At 38.0% G+C, this 21,531-nt stretch overlaps 1 protein-coding gene across 2 annotated transcripts in view; it reads left to right on the top strand.

Moving 5' to 3' along the window:
- The window catches only part of Gch1 (GTP cyclohydrolase 1), a 43,555-nt gene extending 25,097 nt beyond the window's left edge, over positions 1–18,458 (top strand). The window contains exons 2-7 of one of the 2 annotated variants that reach the window (XR_013438885.1): positions 168–277; positions 5,620–5,675; positions 9,226–9,370; positions 13,566–13,597; positions 14,592–14,676; positions 16,302–16,348. Coding sequence is in view for 1 of the 2 variants with exons in the window: in XM_005337955.5 (XP_005338012.2) it covers positions 168–277; positions 5,620–5,675; positions 13,566–13,597; positions 14,592–14,676; positions 16,302–16,428 (410 nt within the window). In the remaining variant the exon portion in view is untranslated. Of the gene's footprint in view, positions 1–167; positions 278–5,619; positions 5,676–9,225; positions 9,371–13,565; positions 13,598–14,591; positions 14,677–16,301 lie in introns of both variants that reach the window. The other variant, XM_005337955.5, reaches the window with a different exon arrangement.
- Positions 18,459–21,531: the final 3,073 nt, after the last annotated feature.

The raw sequence follows: 21,531 nt of genomic DNA, 5'->3' as shown, positions 1-21,531 counted from the left end.
CATATTTTTAATGTACCCATGTCAGTTTCATTGAAATATTCACAGAATTGAATACTTGGGGGGCTTAATTTATATTTACTGTCTTTTTGTATTGATCATGGTGGCTTTTCTATTTTGTGCTTTGCTGTGGAATGGTAAGCATTACTAAGGCAAGCTTCTGATTTCAGATGTCCTGAATGATGCTATATTTGATGAAGATCATGATGAGATGGTGATTGTGAAGGACATAGATATGTTTTCCATGTGTGAACATCATCTAGTTCCATTTGTGGGAAAGGTAAGGTTTTCCTTATTTCTTGACATTTTAAAAAGCCTAATGAAAGTTTTAAAATTATGATATTGTATTTAAAATTGTCAGTTGCTAATTCTTCATATCCTAGATATTTATAGTTGCACATAAATGTTTACTCTTTATCAACCTGATTGATGTAATAGCCTGAAATTAAAAACAATGTAGAAGCTGGCCCTCAGGCCAAATTTTATATTAAATACCATGTTAATAGGTGAAGAGAATAAGGTTAAAGCAGCAGCATCTTTTTTTCTTGGTAGATGCTGCAAGCTCTGAAAACCTTTGCCCTTTATGTTGACTGAATATTCTTTGATCCAAGATATGCCTGATATATGGCATGATGTGAGCAGTAGTGATTACAGAATTTCCAGGGACAGAAGTTATGGTATTAGTGGCTTTAATTTATTTCCAACCCTTTCTATAAAAAAAAAAAAGAATCTAAATGTCAGCTAGATGATATATCACCTAGTTTGTTTTAGTTAAAAATAAATTTGATGTGAGGCTAAGGCAGAAGAATTGCAAGTTCGACTCAAAAAACTTAACATCAAACAAAAACAAAACAAATAACCCAGTTAATAAGTGGGCAAGGAGCTGAACCTGCATTTCAAAGAAGAAGAAATATGAATGGTCAACAAATATATGAAAAAATGTTTAACATTTCTAGCAATTACAGAAATTCAAATTAAAACGACACTGAGATTCCATCTCACTTCAGTCACAAGGGCCATTATCAAGAATACAAGTAACAATAAACATTTGAGAGGATGTGAAGAAAAAGGCCCACTCATACATTGCTGGTGGGACAACAAATTAGTACAACCACTCTGGAAAGCAGTATGGAGATTCCTTAGAAAACTTTGAATGGAACTGCCATTTGACCCAGTTATCCCACTCCTCAGTATATACCCAAAGAACTTAAAATCAGCATACTACAGGGACACAGCCACATCAATGTTTATAGCAGCTCAATTCACAGTAGCTAAACTATGGAACCAACCTAGGTGCCCTTCAACAGATGAATGGTTAAAGACAATGTGGTACATATACACAATGGAATATTAGCCATAAAAAAGAATAGAATTACGGCATTTGCCAGATGGAACTGGAGACTATCATGCTAAGTGAAATAAGCCAATCCCAAAAAACCAAAGGCCAAACTTACTTTCTGATATATGGATGCTAACACACAGTGAGGAGCCGGAGGGGGGAATAGCAGGTTATTGAATTAGACAAAAAGGAAAGAAGAAGGGATGTTTTAGTCAGCTTTTTCACTGCTGTGCCTAAAAGGATCCAACCAGAACAATTGTAGAGGAGGAAAACTTTTATTTAAGGGCTTTCAGTTTCACGGGTCTCAAGTCTGCAGACAGCAGGCTCCATTCCTTGGGTCTAGAGGTGTGGCAGAACATCATGAAGAGTGTGGCAGAAGCAGCTCACAAGATGATAAAGAGAGGGGGGGGGAGAGAGAGAGAGAGAGAGAGAGAGAGAGACTCTGATTCCACTCTCCAGATACAAAATATATACTCCATGTCCTTATCCCCAATGAACCAATGCCTCCAGTTATTACTTTGTTAATCCCACCAGGAAGAAATCCACTGATTAGATTAAGGCTATGACCCAATCATTTTCCCTCCAAACCTTACATTATCTCACATGTGAACTTTTGAGGGACACCACATCTAAATCATAGCAAAGGAATAGGGATGGGAAAGACAGTAGAATGAATCAGATATAATTTTACTATTCTCATACATGAATATGTGACCACTGCAATTGTACATTATGTATAACCATAAGAATAGGATTCTAATTAGAATAAGCTCTATTCCATGTATATATAATATGTCAAAATATACTCTCTACTGTCAGGTATGTCTAAAAAGAACAAACGAACAAAAAAAAGAGAACTATAACTTTGAGACAATTCTGGATGACTTAGTGAAACCTTGTCTTAAGAAATAAGAACTGGAGTGGCTGTGGCCGTGGCTCAGCGGTAGCACACTTACCTGGTATGTGTGAGGCACTGGGTTCAATTCTAAGCACCACATATAAATAAATAAAGGTCTATCAATAATTTAAAAAATATTTTAAAAAAGAAAGAAATAAGAACTGGAGATGTAGCTCTGTGGTAGGGCATTTCTGGATTTAATCCCCAGTATCACAAAAAAATACATTTGTACATACAATAAATACTTTGAGAACATGTGGCTTTAGAACAAAGAGTTGTCCTGTTCATCCTACCCAATAATTATTTAATTTTGGCTTTTCATTAATGCTTTTCAAACAGAAGGCTCATAGGAAATAGTGTTATGAATACCTAAATAGCCATTACTGAAATTTAATAAGATTTAACATTTGCTTCTTTTTTCTTATTAAAGTATTTTATTTTTTTCACTTTTATAAATAGAAGTAAAACTTAGAAAAATGCATAAATCACAAGGGTATTTTTTTTAACCATCTCACAGATTAAGAGCTAGAACATGATTTCAGGATTAGCATCCTGAAAAAGCTTACCTCCTGTTCCTTCTTAAGCCTTACCCCATCTCTGATCTCCACAGGTAACCAGCATATCAATTTCCAACACTATAGATTAATTTTGCTTATTTTTCAGTAATATATAAGTGAAAAGAATCTGTAATATGTCCTCTTTTGAGTCTGGTTTCCTTTGTTCTACATTGAAAGATTCATTGATATTTTTGCCTGTGATTGTAGTTTATTTCCATTGTTATATATTATTGCATTGTATGAACACACCACAATTTATTCTGTTCTTCTCTGGGTAGTTATTTACATGTCTCCACTTTTTTTCTTTTCTTGCTCAAACAACACTGCTATCAGATTTTTCTTGTTGCATATATTCATGCATTTCTGCTAGGAATGTATCTAGAGGTGGAATCGGTTTCACAGGGTATACCCATGTTCAGCTTACCGAGTGCTGACTTATAGCTCTCCAAAGTGGTTGTGCCAATTTACACTCTCAGAAGTCTATGGGAGTTCTCACTGTTTCATATTCTTGCCAATACTTGGTACTTTCAGGATTGTATGTAATGGTATCAGTCTCTTGCTCTTCTAAAAAAAAAAATTTTATCATGGAAAATTTCAAACATACATAATGAGAAAGACTAGTAGAATAAGTTCCAGTTCTCATCAACCAGTTTCAACAGATATCAACACAGAACAATCATATTAAATAAAGGTCCCCACTGCACTATATTGGAACAAAGCCCAGATATTCATTATACCTCCCATGATTTCTTCCAGTGTGTCTCTATAAAAGACAAGGATTTTTTTTTTAAAGAAAACCCAATTTGATTACCACGTGTAACAAGACAGCAATAAGTTCATAAACACATTGAAGAATACAAAGTCTGTTATAGACAGCATGACTTTTCATCACTAATTATTAACTGGCATTTCTAAAATACTTACCCACACTAGAAGTTAACCCACACTAGCAGTTAATATGTATCTTATCTATAGTAGCATGACAACAAACAAAATCAACAGTAACTCCTAAGTAGCATCTAATAGCTAACCCAAATAAATTTCTCCAGTTGACTCACAGGCTTTGCTGTTGGCTTATTTAAATAAGAATACAGTTAAGAGTCATATTTGTATTTACATTGCATTTGGTTATATCTTATTAAGTCTTTTATTCCAAAATACACCCTCCCCCATTCTCCCATTGAAGAGACCAGATTGGGTCTTCTGTAGTGATTCACCTTCTGTGTTCCGCTCAACCTCTGGATTTCCTATAAACCAGATCTAAAGTTTAATAATATTAAGACTGAACATTTCAAATAGAAGTAGTTCCCAGGAATGCTGAGAACTTCATATTCTATCATGTCAGGAGGCACGCGGTATCTTATGATCTACAGTTAAATGAGGGAACCTTTGAGTTTATTTCTGTCTTTTATTGTAGGTGAGATAATTAAACTCTTGTTCAGGAGGATCTAGAGAGTTAGTAGCCTTGTGGGGCCAAGGTCAAGGAGCTCAATCCTGTACTTAGCTTCTCACCACTGTGGCTGTTCCCTTCGATTTGTGTGCTTGCTAACTTTTTTAGCTATATGATTTAGTGATGATTTTCTGAAGTGGACATTTAAATGATTTAGAATCTGAAGGAAGACCAAAAATCACACAAACTAGAAGTGTACTCTAGCACTGCAGATAAGCATACAAATTCAAGCAGTACCGAGACATTGATTGGATGGGACAATTCTTACTTTTTGAGGGGTGGGTACTAGGGACTGAACCCAGAGATGCTAACTACTGAGCCACATCCCCAGCTGGTTTTATATTTTTATTTTAAGACAGAGCCTTGCTAAGTTGCTTAGGGACTAAGTTGTTGAGTCTGATTTTATTTATTTATTTTTTAAGTTGCTGATGGACCTTTATTTTATTTATTTTTATATGGTGCTGAGGATTGGACCCAGTGCCTCACACAAATTCGGCAAGTGCTCTACCACTCAGCCCCAGCCCTAGCCCCTGAGGCTGACTTTGAACTTGCAACTCTCCTGCCTCAGCCTCCTGAGCTGCGGGGAATATAGGTATACACCCCCACACCCAGCCCCTATGGGACAGTTCTTTTTCTTTGTAGCACCCGGCGTTCAGGTGCTCTTTGACTTTCTCTTCCTGCATACCAGGAAGGCAGTGAAGTGGAATCTCAAAATCTTCAAGCATAGTACTAATAGATTAAAAAAAATAAACACACAAAACAACAACAACAAAAAAAACCCCACTAAGTACTATTACTAGATCAATTGTACAAGTGTATAATAAATATTAGGTGAATGAATGAAAACTGTTTTATGTTGGCATCATGATGCAGATGTGTCTGTAATGTTTATATTTGTCTAATTGATTTATATTTGACTAGTATGAGCCACAACCCCAGCCATATTCCTAGCCCTTTTTATTTTTTTAATTTTGAGACAAGGTCTCACTAAGTTTCTCAGGCTGGCCTCAAACTTGTTCTTCCTGCCTCAGCCTCTCAAATTGCTGAGATTACCTGGCTCTGTGGTGGAAATCTTAAGGCTACAGTGCCCTGGGGAATGGCAACATTTTTATATAAAGGAGTCTTTCCTGGTTACATTGTGTTGTTGCTACAGGGTCATTTACCTTTTCCTGAGAAAAAAATTTCAGATTTGAATAAAAAATTACCAGAGAATATCACAGCTATACTTTTTAAAAAGTCTTAAATCTTCTAATGTTTTAAAGTTACACTGTCATTGTGATGACTTTGCATGCCATTATACTATATTTTCTATGTCTGTATTTTGTCAGAAAGCAGTGCTATATGTTCACTTAGCTCACGATTTGTCTCTCCTCTGAAGGTCCATATCGGTTATCTTCCTAACAAGCAAGTCCTTGGCCTCAGCAAACTTGCCCGGTGAGTGTGTGGAAAACAAGAAAACAGTTAGATAAAACCTGCCTCTGTCTGCTGAGAATCAGTCTCACTAAGCATTCTCTCCCCATTAGACTGGATCTCATTTGCAAGTCACATTGCTACTTTAAGTTTATACTTGGGGGGCTGGGGATGTGGCTCAAGCGGTAGCGTGCTCGCCTGGTATGCATGCGACCCGGGTTCGATCCTCAGCACCACATACCAACAAAGATGTTGTGTCCGCCGAGAACTGAAAAATAAATATTAAAAATTCTCTCTCTCTCTCTCTCTCTCCTCTCTCACTCTCTTTAAAAAAAAAAAAAAAAAAGTTTATACTTGGAAAGGCAACAGAGCAGCAGGCCCTGTTCAGAACCAATGCCCATGTATATCTTCCTCTACCCCAGCCACCGATATTGTTTATGCCCCTGAATATTCTTTACTGGTATTTCATTTGGTTGATTTGAGCCAGTGAATCCTGGGTGATCCGGGAAATACTGGGAAAGGGGTGTGTGTGTGTGTGTATGTGTGTTTGCTGAGAGAGTTAAGAACAAAACGGAGGGACAGGTAATGAACAGACAGTCATTACCTTTAAAGTTCAGTCCAAAAATTCTGATTGAGATTATAGTGACCCGGTCACAACTGGGACAAGTGAATCTCTATGACTAACTGACCTTTCTGTGGCTTTGCTGGGTTCCTGCTGCTTCTCTGTGAAGACACTGGGATGCGCCACTCTCCTGTAGGGGTGCCCCCCATCTTCAACTGTGTTAGAATCTGTGTAACCCACCCCAGCAGGCTGATGGCTGCCCTTCACAGCTGTTCCTTATTTTCACCTCCATTTTCTCATTAATTTCCATTAGGAATTTAGGAGAAAGTTGTTTGAAGAGAAATTTAACTTTCCTAGTTTATGACCTTGTGCCTGCCCGCTTGGCAGCCTTTACTCTAGCCAGGGCTGCTTGGTATCTTGGTAGAATGATGGTACATCCTGGCTGAGCTTCACTACAGGAAGGCAACTATCACAAATCCAGAAACATCCTGGCATCTTGCAGTGATCTGTCCCTGGTTGTAGAGCCAAGGGGTGGCTGAGGAGGTACTGATAGAGGGTATTTAATCTAACTGTCATTTTTATTAGCGACTCCCTAGTAATTTACTCCCAAATGATAATAAATAAAATCAATTTCATGTCAACTGTGAATAACAGTTTCTATACTAAAATTGTCTATTTTTACAGTTTCATAATGTATGGTCTAAGTAAGGTCAGCATGCTTACTGTGCAAATGAGGCTACAGGCCCAGTGGTCTGGTGTCCTTCCTTCCAGCAAGACTCCCAAGCCATAACTTTCCCATAAAATTTCTGGCACTGCTGAGACCATAAAAGACTGTCCATACGTGAATGGTATAGTGGATGACTTTCATATAAAAAAGTTTGTCAGACTATATTAAGCTTAGACCTTGTGGGGTTTTTTTGTTTGTTATAGTGAGAGGGATTAAACCTAGAGCTTCATGCCTTCTAGGCAAATGCTGTACCACTGAGCCACACCTTCAGCCCCGGAGGCCTTGGTCTTAATGTGAACAGCTTTCTCTAGAAGACCATCCCAGATTGGCCATGATCAATACTTTATGGGCAATGAATTCTAGAGTGATCAGTAATATCACGGAATGGATGGTGACTTAGGGGTAGGAGGCAACAGCAGTCTTGGTTTTTTCCTTTCCTAATGAAAGGAAACAATCTCAACTAAGCTTTCATGAAAAATACAAAGGACTTGATTATTAGCATGGGATTTGTCCTTACAGTAAGAGGATTAAGCCTAAGAATAAAATGAAACACCAAAGACCCAAGTGTATATTACTTTCAGATATTTTGTAAAAACTTTGAATAAAGGGTTTGTTAACAGAAAAGGAGACTAAAATTTTATCCAATTGCATACTTCTTGTTAGAAGTAAAAATATTTAGTGACTGAAGAGTTATAAAGCCTCATGTCTCAGCAGAACTTCACTGCTCATTTTAATCTCGTATGTGAAGTGTGTTATATGCTTGCTTTTAAATGAATGACCTTTCAGTGCCAGTAAAGTCAAATATCAGAGAGTAAAACCTTAAGTAACAAGAAAATGCCAGAAGTGAGTTGATTTGGTTCAACTCTAGTAGAACTCTAGAGTAAATTTGGTTTGAATAGAAATTCCTTTTGTTGCCAAAAAGCCATTGAACATGTGTTTGTTTGTTTGCCTTAGAATAATTGAGTGAATATAATGAATATAATTAAATCTTGAATTTAGAATTTTAGTACCCTGAGGTAGCCAAGGCTAACCTGCTTATTACACCTGCTGTGCCTGGGCCCTGTACCAGCCATTGTGGCATCTAGAGAGAAGGAGTACACAGCAGTACCTGTGAGGAGGGTGCACAGTGAGGTCGCAATGGGTGCCACAGCGATGCCTGCTTTTACTCACAGGCCTGGGGTTTAGTCCCCAGTGTGTGTGCATGTGCACACCCACCCACCCACACCTCCTACCCCCACACACCCAAGTATTTGCTTTGCTTTGGAGCTCCAGGTTCATAGCATCCAGGATGATAGTGGCCTGTAGGGTGGAAAAGACCCAGAGATAGAGAGATGAGCAGAATTCTAATGGGATTAAAGTTCCTCTAGGTAGCTTCATGTCAGAGCGAAGGCAAGCTAGAGGGTAGTTACAAGGCATATTCCAGTGGGTAGGGACTGGGATCACTGAAGGAAACAAGAGATTTAGCCAAGTGTGATGGGGAATTGATAAAAAGATAGGATGGACATTAGATTACAGAGGGAACATTTCTTTTTATTTCTTCTCTATTATGAAAATAGCATACGACTACTAGGCATGGTGGCACATGCCTATAATCCTAGCTACTTGGAAGAATCACTTGAGCCCAAGAGTTCAAGAGCAGCTTGGGCAACACAGCAAGACTCTATTTCAAACAAACAAACAAAAATAAAACACACACACACACACACACACACACACTTTTCACTTAAATACAAATAGGTGAATAAAGGGAAAGCTTTTGTTTCCTGTTGTCATTCTTTTTTTTTTTTTTTTTTTTTTTTTTAGAGAGTGAGAGGGAAAGAGAGAGAGAGAGAATTTTTAATATTTATTTTTTAGTTCTCAGCAGACACAACATCTTTGTTGGTATGTGGTGCTGAGGATCGAACCCAGGCCGCACGCATGCCAGACGAGCGCACTACCGCTTGAGCCACATCCCCAGCCCTGTTGTCATTCTTTAGAATTAAAGTTACAGAGATTTCTTTCACTATCCTTTAAGAAAATTTCTATGCAAAACACAAACATAACTGTTTAAAACTAGCAAAACAACAATAAAGGAAATTATACCTTATATGCTATACTATTACTGCCTTTTTAAAAATTTAAAATACTTTGAATTTCTTGTATCTTTTAGCCTAAAATGTCCAGATTATTTTTAAGGGCTATATAATATTTCTTGGTTGACTAATTCATTAAGCTAGTCTCTCTCTTTTTTTTTTTTTTAGAGAGAGAGAATTTTAATATCTATTTTTTTTTTTTTTTTTTTTTAGTTTTTCGGCGGACACAACATCATTGTTTGTATGTGGTGCATGTGGTGCTGAGGATCGAACCCGGGCCGCACGCATGCCAGGCGAGCGTGCTGTCGCTTGAGGCATATCCCCAGCCCTAAACTAGTCTTTGACATGGACAAGTATAGTATGCTGTTTGAAACTGTCAAAAAGGGCAAAAAATGCTTTAAACATGTTTTAATATATTTTCTTTGCATACTTTGAATCTACATGTAAGAGAAATTACTATGATGGATTTTCTGGGTTCAGGGTAGTTGAATTTTTGCTATTGCCAAATTTCTCTCCATAAAGATCATTCCAACTTATACCCTGATAATAGGTAAAGGGTGTGTTTCTCCACACTCTTAATGCTGAGTTTCATCTCACTTTTAAATCTTTGCACATTGATAAGTTAAAAATGACATCATTTTTATTTGAACATCGTCTTCCCTTTCCCTTCCTCCATTCCTCCCTTTCTCTCTGTCTTTCCCCCCTTCCCTCCCACAACTTTGTGCATGCTAAGCAAGCAGCTCTACCACTGAGCTGCATCCCCTGCTCATTTTGAATGTCTCATAGAGTGAAATTCAGAAAGTTCCTCATTTTTCATTTGGATGCTTTTTTTTATTACTGATTTGCATAAGCTCTTTGAATGTTTACACATTTAGGTCAGGTGCTCCAAGTAATTTTTCTCAACCTTTTCTTTGTGTTTTGATTTTGCTTTATAGTAGTATTTTTTCATAAATAAATTTAAAACTTTTCTATAGTCATAAATAATTCTTCTTCTTCTTTGTATTTGTATGGCCTCATTTTTGTTTTTAAATCATTGTTTGATCTTAGAAGTATTTTGATCAAGGAACGGGGAGGGGCCGTCCACTGTTGTTGGGTGCTCATGGCCTCATGCAGCACCTCACTTCTGCCAGCCTGTGTCCTTAGTGCCACCACTCTCTATTGGGCTTTTCTTCCTCCTGGATTGTATGTCAAGCTCCTGGCTCTTCTGCCTCTAACCTCTGAGGGTCCTTGCATTTGTTCTCAAGTGCTGCTGAAATGATTTTTCTAGACTGAGGATTTAATCATGCTGTTGCTTTTGTGACTCCTTATAGCTTTTAAGATAAAATTCAAACTCTGCAGAATAAATTAGAAAACCCCAAAAGAATGTAAATCACAAGGCCAAATCAGAAATCGCTGGGAAGTCTGATTGAGAGAATATATATTAATATCTAGGGATGAGAGGATATGTAACTAAAAATATGCCTTAACATTTAAAAAAAGATGGGAGAAAAAGGAATGCACTGAGAGTTAGAAAACCTCAATTTACAACTAACCATTAGAAAAAGTCAAATTAGCCAGGCCTCGTGGTACACACCTGTAATCCCAGTGGCTCAAGAGGCTCAGGCAGGAGTATCACAAATTCAAACCCAGCCTCGGCAACTTAGTAAGGCCCTAAGCAACTTGATGAGACTTGTCTCAAAATACAAATTACGAAAATGGCTGGTGATGTGGTCCAGTGGTTCAATGCCCCTGGGTTCAGTCCCTGGTACATAACTGGATGTGATGTTTCATACCTATAATTCCAGCTAGTCTGTAGTCTGAGTAGGAAGATTGTAAATTGGAGTTCAACATGGGTAACTCAGTGAGACCTGTCTCAGGGGCTGGGGTGACTCCATGGTATACTACTTGACCAACATGCAACCAGGCTTGGGTTCCCTTAGTACTTAAAAAAAAAAAGCCCAAGACAGTAATTTATTTAAAATGGCCCCAGGGAGTTAGCTTTGTAGTCACTGGCATGAAAAAGTGCACATTCTCTGATGCATTTTTATCCAGGATGGTAAGAATTCCCACAAGTGAAATTCTTAGGATCATGAGTTCAAAAGTAAAAGAAAAGCCACAGATGTGCAAAGAGGGCAGATGTTGGAATTATCAGAGAATATGAAGCAAGTATTTTAAAAAGTAACAGTATTGAAATTTTGACAAAGCAATAAGAAATTTTCAGAGTTAGCCAGTCAGATCAGAAAAACAACCAAATATAACTGCTAGAAATAAAGAAAAAATATGATAAATGACACCGAAGCTCAATATGCTTATTGAATAGCAGAGTAGGCATAGATGAAAATATAGTAAACTGAAAGAAAGATATGAAAAAATTGCACAGAATACAATTCAGAGAGATGAGCAGAAAATATGAGATTGAATTTAACAAATGTAGAAGACAGTTGGAGTTCTGAGATGTAACAGAATAGATGAAATATTAGAAAAGATAATTTCTGGAAAAGTTTCCAGATCACTTGCAAAATATCAGTCTTTAGATTCAAGAAGACTAGTAAATTTGAAATGAGAAAAATTTAAATATGTGCTGAGGCAAAACATGGTAAACTTTAGAGTACTCAAATGTCAGAGTAGCCATGAAGAAAAATATTGATTAGATATGTAGTAACAGTGGTGAGACTGACACTTGGTTTGCCAACCACAATATTAAAAGACAGATAACTGTCAGTGTCAAACAAGAATTTTATTCCAAACAAATAGCTCTTAACAAATTATCTTCATAGGGACTGGGACTGTGGCTCAGCAGTAGTGCACTTGCCTGGTATGTGTGAGGCACTGGGTTCAATTCTTAGCACCACATATAAATAATAAATAAATAAATAAAGGTCTATCAACAACTTAATTTTTATCTTCATAGAATGAGAACAAAATAAAGATTTTTTTAATTCAGAAAAGGTATGTGAAATGCTGAAAAGACATTATAAATCGACACCTACTCCTTACTTAAAGTAGAAATAAGAAATTATAAGCACTCTGAGCATAAGTTCACTATCTAATCACATAGGCATTCAAAAAAAAAAAACCAAAAACCCCACAATGCATGAATGATTCTTTTCACATACACAACTCTATCAGAAATGGGGAGGCACCATGCACGATAATAAAGTATGAGAGACATCCCTACTAAAGTGTCCACACAAAACACAGATGCCCAATGTTAACACTTTTCTAATATTGCACCCGAAATTCTACTTAGGAAAGAAAAATGAGAAAGATATTGTTAACTTTTTTTTTAAAATTAATTAATTTATTTTTTAGTTTTCAGTGGACACAACATCTTTGTTTGTATGTGGTGCTGAGGATCCAACCTGGGCCACATGCTTGCCAGGCGAGCGCGCTACCGCTTGAGCCACATCCCCAGCCCCATTGTTAACTTTTGAAATTAGTGACTTCTATTTATGTAATAAATTAGTCACCTGAAAACCCATCAGAAGTTATAAATGTAGAAACTTGACCCAGTAAGAAATATGGCATTGCTCCTAGACAGGAGCTTGAAAACCATTCTTTCTCAGATTTATGTTCCAAACAATATAGGTATATTCCTCCAATATTATATACCTACTGGAGACATGAAGAAGAAGGGTCCCCAAATTCATGTCTATGTAAAAATTGATCTTGACATTTAGTGTCCAAATTTATGACTTAAAAAGTCAAAGTTTAAATAAAACATTCTCATTGTGAATTGTGCCCCCCTCAAATGGGTTATTCACATTGCCATATTTGCATTTCTTGACTAGACAGGGAAGAATTTATCACCTGGCAGATTGTGATGTAAGATCAGATAAACCTATCTTACAAAGGAAAGAAATTAAATCCATTCTAATCTGATTACATTAACAGATTTATTCATAGTGTCATAGTTAACCTGACCTTTTTTTTTTTTAAATATTGGGACTTGAAGCACTTAACCATTGAGCCACACTGAGCCACATCCCAGCCTGCCACCCTGTTTTTTGTTTGTTTGTTTCCCCACCAGTTTGAGACAGGAACTCACTAAGTTGCTTAGGGCCTTGCTGGGTTGCTAAGGTTGGTCCTGAACTTGCAATCCTCCTGCCTCCTGAGTCACTGGGATTATAGGCATGCACCCCAGTGACCAGCTAATTGGCCTGATATCAATTAACAAATAGTCTTTTATTTTTAACTTGATCTTTAAGCTCTGATAAAACAATATGATTAATTGGAACATTTGAGATAGCCTAAAATTGGTGACTTGGGAATTTAAAAATTTTATAGCTCATCTTTAATTGTGTGGTTTTTTTTTCTAAGTAAACATTGTATTTGGAGATACATTAGTCCCCGCCCGCCCCACTTTAGAGACATAGGAAGCCCCACTTTGTGTAGTGTGATTATGGTCTCGGTGAGACTGCATCTCCTTGTAGAACTTGTTTTATGGGAATAAGCATTATCCCCTGCCCACATCCAACTATTGCTTCAACAAAGTCTTTTTAGTCTTGTGAGGTGGACTTAGCATTTCACTTCAAGCAAGGTATGATTAACTAAAACACTTTCTTCTTTTCTAGGATTGTAGAAATCTATAGTAGAAGACTGCAAGGTAAACTTTTATATAAATCTTTTTTTTTGTTTTACAGAAAGCATTTTTTTCTTGCAAAAAAGTATCTTTATTGTATTCAAAGTGTAATGAATATAACAAAAATTAAAACCTCCTAGGAAGATAAAAGTCAAAGTTTGTTTCAAGACAGAAATCACCGTTGTGTTTGCACAACTCTTCACATTTCCATGCATATGCCGTTGTTTTCAAATCAGTTTATTTGTATCACATTTAAGCTAAAGTGGATAATTTGCCTTGTTTTCTCCCCCCCCCCACTTAAGGAACTTTAAACAGTTTTTCCACATAAATATTCATTTCCACATACATTCCTCATTCATTTTGGTGGCTGCTTAGAATTCTGTTGTGTTCATGGCTTGATTTAGCCAATCCCCGCTCTGATACATATTTGGGGGATTTTTGTCAGTTTTCCAATAAATGCAATGCTTCAGTGCACACTTTTGTATGTATTCAAAGACAAGTTGTTTTAGACAGCACAGTATTTAGGTTAAATCGCTTGATTTTCAACAATTCAGTAATTAGCTCCTTTGTTATTAGTGTTGCAAGCTGTTTATTTGCTCCACTCTACCTCTGTGGAGTTGCTCATTAACCAATATTCTGTTGGTCTTACTGCACATGTTAGGAGCTAGTTTGCCATTCTAATCGCTCCCCTGCAGAGATGCTGGAGAGCTTCCGGGGGTTCTCTTCAGCACCTGCAGTGCAGGTGAGGGGAGGGCCTCCTTGTGGCTCACTCAGTAGACAAAGCAAACAGGCAAAAGCTTTTGTCATGGCTCTTAAATGTCACAGAAGTCTGCTTTTTAATATGTCAAATAATTTTAGAGAAAAAAAATCTAGCTGTTTGTGTTTGACTCTTTGTTTTTTGATGGTCATTTCCTTTTTTTTTTTTTATTAGTTGCTCATGACAATACAATGATCTTGACATATGTGATTCTGCAACCTGTGTTTGACTCTTAAACTGAGCTCTTTGTCACCTTCACAGTCCAAGAACGTCTTACAAAACAAATTGCTGTGGCAATCACGGAAGCCTTGCAGCCTGCAGGAGTTGGGGTAGTGGTTGAAGCAACGTAAGTCTGAAGCTGCCTTTGATAACATCACAGTCTATGTAAAAATTGATCTTGACATTTAGTGTTGCTTGGTTTTCCTAGCACCAAGTGATGTCACACAGTTGCCACTGCTGATTTTTTATCTCTGGGCCTAACCCTTCACCCTCTTTTGTTCACTGTGTTGCTGATATAGAAACCAGGGTATGGGAGAGTTTTTTTTTTTTTTTTTTTGGAGGGGTGGGGTGGGATGGGGTAGAGTGGGATTGAGGGTTGTGGAAGTGCAGGGAGTTATAAGCATAGTTGCAGATTTATTCTATGCTTCTCTTTTTTCTTAGCTTTTTTGTTGGTGCAAGCAGTTTTTCTAACATTTTGTCACACATTTGAAAGACAGAAAAAACTAAGAATCAGTGCAAAGGACAACTGAAGATAATTCTTTTTAAAGAGAAAAAAAATGTCTAATTTTTTTAGTTTAAGTTTTTTTTTTTTTTAAAGTGATACATTAAAAACATAAAAATAGTACATATCGGGCTGGGGCTGGGGCTGGGGCTCAGTGGTTAAGTGCCCCTGAGTTCAATCCCCGATACCAAAAAAAAAAAAAGTACATATCTGTGGGGTATCATATGACTTTTTTTTTTTTTAGTTGTTGATAACCTTTATTTATTTATATACGGTAGTGAGAATCAAACCCATTGCCTTACACATGCCAGGCAAGTGTACTACCACTGAGCCCCAGCCCCTATGATATTTTGATACATGTATACATGGTGTAATATTTAAACCAGGTTAAACATATCTATGTATCCTAATATTTATCACTTATGTATGGTAAAAACCGTCAAGCTTTTCTTTTTCTCTAGTTTTTTACGATCTGTAATTCATTATTTTCATCTGTAGTCACCCTACCGTACCGTGGTGCCCAGACAGGACTGTGGACTTCTTGCTACTGTTTAACTGTAGCTTCATGTCCACTGAGGAACCCCTCTCCACCCTCCCTCCTGCTTTCCTCCCCAGCCTGGAGTACCTGCCATTCTACGCCCAACTTCTGTTAGATCAGGTTTTTTTTTTTTTTTGCTTTTCACCTGAGTGAAAGCATGCAGCACTTGTCTTTCTGTGCCTGGCTTATTTCACATCACATAATGATCTCCAGATGTAGACACTTCTTTAAGTTACAGTGAGTTATGAGAATTGCACATTCAGTATGGGCAGTTTCATTCACTTGATGGCCTGCTCTGACCTCTGCTCAGTGTATGTCACGTGGCTCCAGCAGCTTGTTCAGACCCACTGGTCTCTGTTACCTGAGTTCTGCCTGGTGAGATGCACATACTTGGGTATTTCTCTAAACACCTAAGTTAGCTCAGCACTGCTTTGGTCTCTGAAGACCAAATATATTATTTTCACTCATAATGAAAATTTCATTTTCTCTACTCTTGTTGAATGCATCAAGGATTTAACCACGGATAAGAATAAATGCTAAAAACTTTTAAAACTTAAAAAAAAAAAAGTTTGGATACCATTTGTCTCAGAATGGATATTTTAACATACTTGGTAACTGAGCTGAGATGCATCTTCTTCCTTGCTTTTTATTTTAAAAAGTCAAATCAACACTGTCAGCTCCTGAAAACCACCTTCATTGTCTTGTTTTGTAGACACATGTGTATGGTAATGCGAGGGGTGCAGAAAATGAACAGCAAAACTGTGACCAGTACAATGCTGGGTGTGTTCCGGGAAGATCCCAAGACCAGGGAGGAGTTTCTCACTCTCATTCGGAGCTGAACTGGAGCATGGCGTCTCGCAGGTCCGACTGCTAATGGTGTTGTCTTTCATCATGCCTCCCCTTTTCATTTGTTACAGATGTTAACTTTATGCCTTGTCAATAATTGTATTTAAAATTATTTATAAAGTCAAATTAAAAATGATTCACATAGGGGTAAGCCCTGCGCTTTCTTCTTGCCACCTTGTAGGGGCAGTGTCTAAGGTGAACTGCCAGCAGCCTAAGTTACATGCACAAACCACTGCCATTCAGGTAACCCAAGGGTGCTGGGGAGGAGGAGAATCTGTGTATGTGAATGAAATCCGACAGTGATCTGTCTTATCAGCATAGGAGAATCGGGCATGGGAAAAGCAGTTCCTTTTCCTCTGCCACAGAAATGGTATAATGCTGAAAGTGCTCTAATAATTCACGAACAGTGTGCAGCCTTGCTCTGTGAATTCGAAGTCCAGCAGCTCTGCTTCGATCATGTTAATGAATTCACAAATGACATTTCGTTTTTATTTATTTATCAGCTATCCATTTTTAACATTAGTCACCAAGGGAAGGTGGTGGAATATCTACTTTTTTCAATTTTACTGTGAGTTAAAAAGGCACATTTCTACCTTCTTTCTTAATTCAAGTACAGGGAATTAGTTCCTGGAGTTGTTTACGAGTTATTCTCACGTCAACATACAGGGATTTAGACATTTAACTCTCTGTGCCTTGATGAGAATATCACACCAGTTAGCCTGTAGATACTTTTGCCTTTTTTTTAAAAGCCATTATTTTATAAGTCTTAGTACTCACACGGCAGATAACTAGTCCCACAGCTGTCTCTTTAGAAGTTTCTTGGACATTTTTATTTTGATCTTATGAAATATTTTTCTAAGGATTTCTAGAAACTTTTGGGAGTGCTCATCATTGTCAGGTCTGAAGAACTCTAACTTCCAAGAGCCCAAAAGAGTGCAGATGAATTGTCTGTGGCCTGCCTTGGGAGCTGTGCCCCTGTCCTCACAGAGCTGTGCTGTCGTGTTTGTGAAAATGCACTGAGAACTCTGGTCTTGTTTTCCTTGTGGTCAGTGTGGGTCTTGGGTCTTGTCCTCAGTGTGACTCTGTCCAGGTGGTGTAGGCCTTTCAGTCCAGAAGCTGTTGCCTTATTACCATTTATCTTAAATTTTGTTCCACTGGGGCAGTGTGGGCCAAATTAAAACAAAAACATCTAACACTCCCACAAAAACAGACACAGTTAATTCTACAAAGAAGTGTTTTATTCCATCAGCATAGTGCTCTTCACATTTATTCATTCTTTTTTAAAAAAAGGAATTACGTCGCTTGCTTAAACTGTGGTCATTCTATCTCTGCCACTTACTTGCCATTTAGCTTACAATGGAGCAAGATGGTCGAGGTTTCTCTCCTTTTTAAAAAAAATCTCTACTACTTTCCCCTGTATTTGGAGTTTCTAAAGTCCAATGGTGGTTGATTTTTGAGTTCCATGTTAAATCTAATTTGGAATAAACATTAACCTGCTTAATATTTAGACATTTCTAGGTAGAATTCCAACTCATGTTTGGTATTTTAAAGTAAAAACAAGTGTGACTTGGAGGACCAAAGAATTTGTTAGCTATAAATTCCTCTTTGCAGGGCTAGGGACATAGCTCAGCAGTAGAGCACTTGCCTACCATGTGCAAGGCCCTGGGTTCAATCCCCAGCCCTGCAAATAAATAAATAAACAATCATTTTTTTTTGGAGATCATTTGTATTCCTTTGGAATGACTTTGTCCTGACATTCCCTAGAAGTGTTCTTAGAAAGTGTGATGTATCCACAGGTTTTTGTCTTCTTGGTAAATGCAAAATAATGATCTTGTCTGTTTTACTCTGGTCTGTAGTACTTCAAAATTACTTTTTCATATTCGTGATACTGACTCTATTTGTGGGGGGGGATTTTTAAGAATTTGATGCGTTTAAATATACTGTTCAATTACATTATTTGAATTTTATGTATGTGCATCCCTGAAGTTGGTTCTATTTAAATTATTAAAGTGTTATAACTTTGTCTTGTGAAAGTTTCTTTTTCAACCACCAGTATAAACATCACATCCACTAATTTGGTTATTTTAATTCTGTCTTAGTAGTGCCCATCATCAGGGCTTCTCTTTTCCATTAAGCTACTAGAACACATATCTCAAGGGTAGCACCAAGTGACCTTAGGCTCTGACAGTATCTCTTTGGTGTTTGCATGGGGTGTTACTAACTTCAATCTTTTGGGGAGGAGAAGGGGAGGTCTGGGGCTGAGTCAGGAATCTGAATGACCCTCATGTCCCTCTGTTGTCCTAGTCCTAAGTTTCGGACTATAGCCTTGTGGGAACTGGCATTGCCTCCTGTGTGGGAAGAATCAAGCTGAGTCAAGAGGCAGACTGGGAGTGGAGGAGAGTTTGTCTAGGGCAAAACCTGCTGTTAGGTAGAAAGGGCTTTGCTGCCCTCTTCTGCAGTGACCTCATTCCTTTCTTGCTGGTGGTATTCTCTACATCCCCTCTCCCCCTGGGCAGCGGCCCCTCCCCTCACTGGTTATCAGTGTGTCTGGGTGCTGGACATTAGAGTGGCCTGCTGCTCCTTATAGGACCTTGTAGACTGTTGGGTAATGCAGCTCATAACTGACTTCTAACACAGAGGGTAAACTAAATAAGAAAAAGAAAAGCCAGTAAACCCAAGAGTGCCTACTAGTAAAACATTCCTACAACTCAAGCTCCAAGTGTCAAAAAGGTGAGCTGCTCATCAGAACCCGAGTTGCTGTTTCTGTTGTCTCATATATTCATTGGTCAAGCTCCTTGATTGTCACCCAAAGGTTTTAAAGGCTTTCCATCAACACAGAACACATGGATTCACCATGATGGACAAAGTTCCTTTGGTGAGGATGAGGAGGAGAGGGAGTCTCAGTAGACAAGTTCAAGGTAAGGTACTTGTACCTGACTATCCCACCCCTCCCAAGACACTTGCTTTATTTTAATTGTTATCATGTAAAATAAAGTATGTATAGCAGTAGAGATACCAACATATGAACTCCATGCGCTTATCACCCAGCTTCAAGAAGTCTCTATTCATGGCCATCTTTTTTCCCTCAATAGCTTCATCCCCACTGGATTATTGCAAAGCAAATCCCAGGCATCATTTCATTCATCAATATTTCATACTATTAAATGAAGTACAATCAGGGAAAGAATTCTATAACCAAATGCCATCCATTATACACATAAAAAATTAGTTCTTTGATATCAAATATCCAGTGTCTTAATTTTCCCCACTGTGGCCCTAGTATTTTTTAGTAATTTATTTGAATCAAGGTACAATGAGCTTCATACTTTGTCATTGGTTGGCCTGTTTCTTAAGTCTCTTAAGAATCTTAGACACTCTCTTCCTGACCCCTCCCTCCCATTTTTCTCCTTAGTTTTTCTGGTCATTAGCTTTTGGAGGAGGCCCAAAACATGTCCACTGCCAGAATGTCTGTGGCTGTCCAAATAAAGTGACACTCTAGCCTCTGAGCCAGCTTAGGTGGGGTCTGGGTCTGTTTTCAGCTTGGACTTAGCTTTCCTTTGGAACTCAGATGCATCCCCAGGTATGAAATAGAGTTCATTCTGTTTTTCTCTGGGTCTTCCTTGTTAGGCAGGCTTCAGTTTTAAAACATCTACCACATGGCTTGTTTGGCTTCAGCGTGTACCTGGGCTCCTGAGATTTTGGTTAACCCTGTGGAAGGGTCATTGTAGAACTGGAAATGATGACCCCTACAAGACTTGACATCACTCTGAGTGCCTGTCCCCGGGGAATTCCAAGATTGGACGGTAGGAATGCTTGGTTTTTCACACCTCTAACTTGTTCTGTTACATTTCCGTGACCCTCTGAGTAAGAAAATGGGGTTCTGGTTGATGTGGTGTAGGGAGGAAGTGACATCTCAGGTCTTGTACTTAGGCAGTTATTTTTTTCCCCTTCCCTGCTGAGCAGCTGTGACTCGGCTAATCCTGGTAGGATAGTCCTGATACATCTATCTGCTTTTTCTCTCATTTCTACATTCTACTGTTTGCTTTGAGCAATGTGTCCACAACTCTGACCTTTTGAGAAATCCTTTAGCTTCTGGAACTGACTGTGCTTCCCAGAGGAACAAGGGATGACGATTGTTGAGGCTGGGTTGAGGGAGTCCTGTGATGAAATCCTAGGCCACGTTGGAAACTTCTCAGGCTGTTGATTTTTTTCCCCTGACTTTAAGATGGGAGTTTCTTTTCTCTCTTCCTGAATCCTCTCACATTTGAAAATGTGCTGAACAAATAAATATTTTGTTTATTGTGGGTTTTCCTAGTATATGTGTGATGATACTGATTTTTTTTTTTTTTTTTTTGGTACCAGGAGTTGAACTCAGGGCACTCAACCACTGAGCCACACTTTTTATTTTATTTAGAGACAAGGTCTCACTGAATTGCCTAGTGGCCTCGCTAAGTTGCTGAGACTGACTTTGAACTTGTGATCCTCCTGACTCAGCCTCCTGAGCTGCTGGGATTACAAGTGTACACCACCGCACCTGGTTATACTGATTTTTATAGTCATGTTCTATCTTGACTGGTAAATTTTTTCTTCTTGCAGGGCCGTTTGACTTCTAACACAGAGGGTAAACTGAATAGAGAAAAGAAAAGCTAATAAATAAAAATCAACTTAAAATCATTTTGAAGAGCAGGGACAGAATTTTTTTATACTGGTCATTTAGGAAGTGCCGCTAACCAAGAGCAACTGATCTCAGACCAAAATTTCTCTTGAGTTTTGTTTCTAGGTATTTCTGAAAGCCAATTTGCCCAGGAGCAAGGAGCATGTGAACTTGAAGCTCTTATTGAAATCTTATCTGATTACTTTTTGCTTAACATTTATCAGAATCACCTCTTTCTGGAGGGTATGTATGTGGGGTTAACTTCTATGTCAAGGCTTGAATATTTTTAAATTCATTTATTAGAGCTTATAGTTATACATAGTAGTTGAGTTCATCCCAATAAATTCATACATGCATGGAAATAAATTTCAGTTCATGCTCACCCCTTTTTCCTTCCCATCCTCCTTCTCTTTTCTCATTCTCCTTCCGATACTCTATCAGA

This window comes from Ictidomys tridecemlineatus, chromosome 5 (genome assembly GCF_052094955.1).
Source record: "Ictidomys tridecemlineatus isolate mIctTri1 chromosome 5, mIctTri1.hap1, whole genome shotgun sequence".
Lineage (NCBI taxonomy): Eukaryota > Metazoa > Chordata > Mammalia > Rodentia > Sciuridae > Ictidomys > Ictidomys tridecemlineatus.
This window is presented reverse-complemented; position numbering and strand designations above follow the sequence as displayed.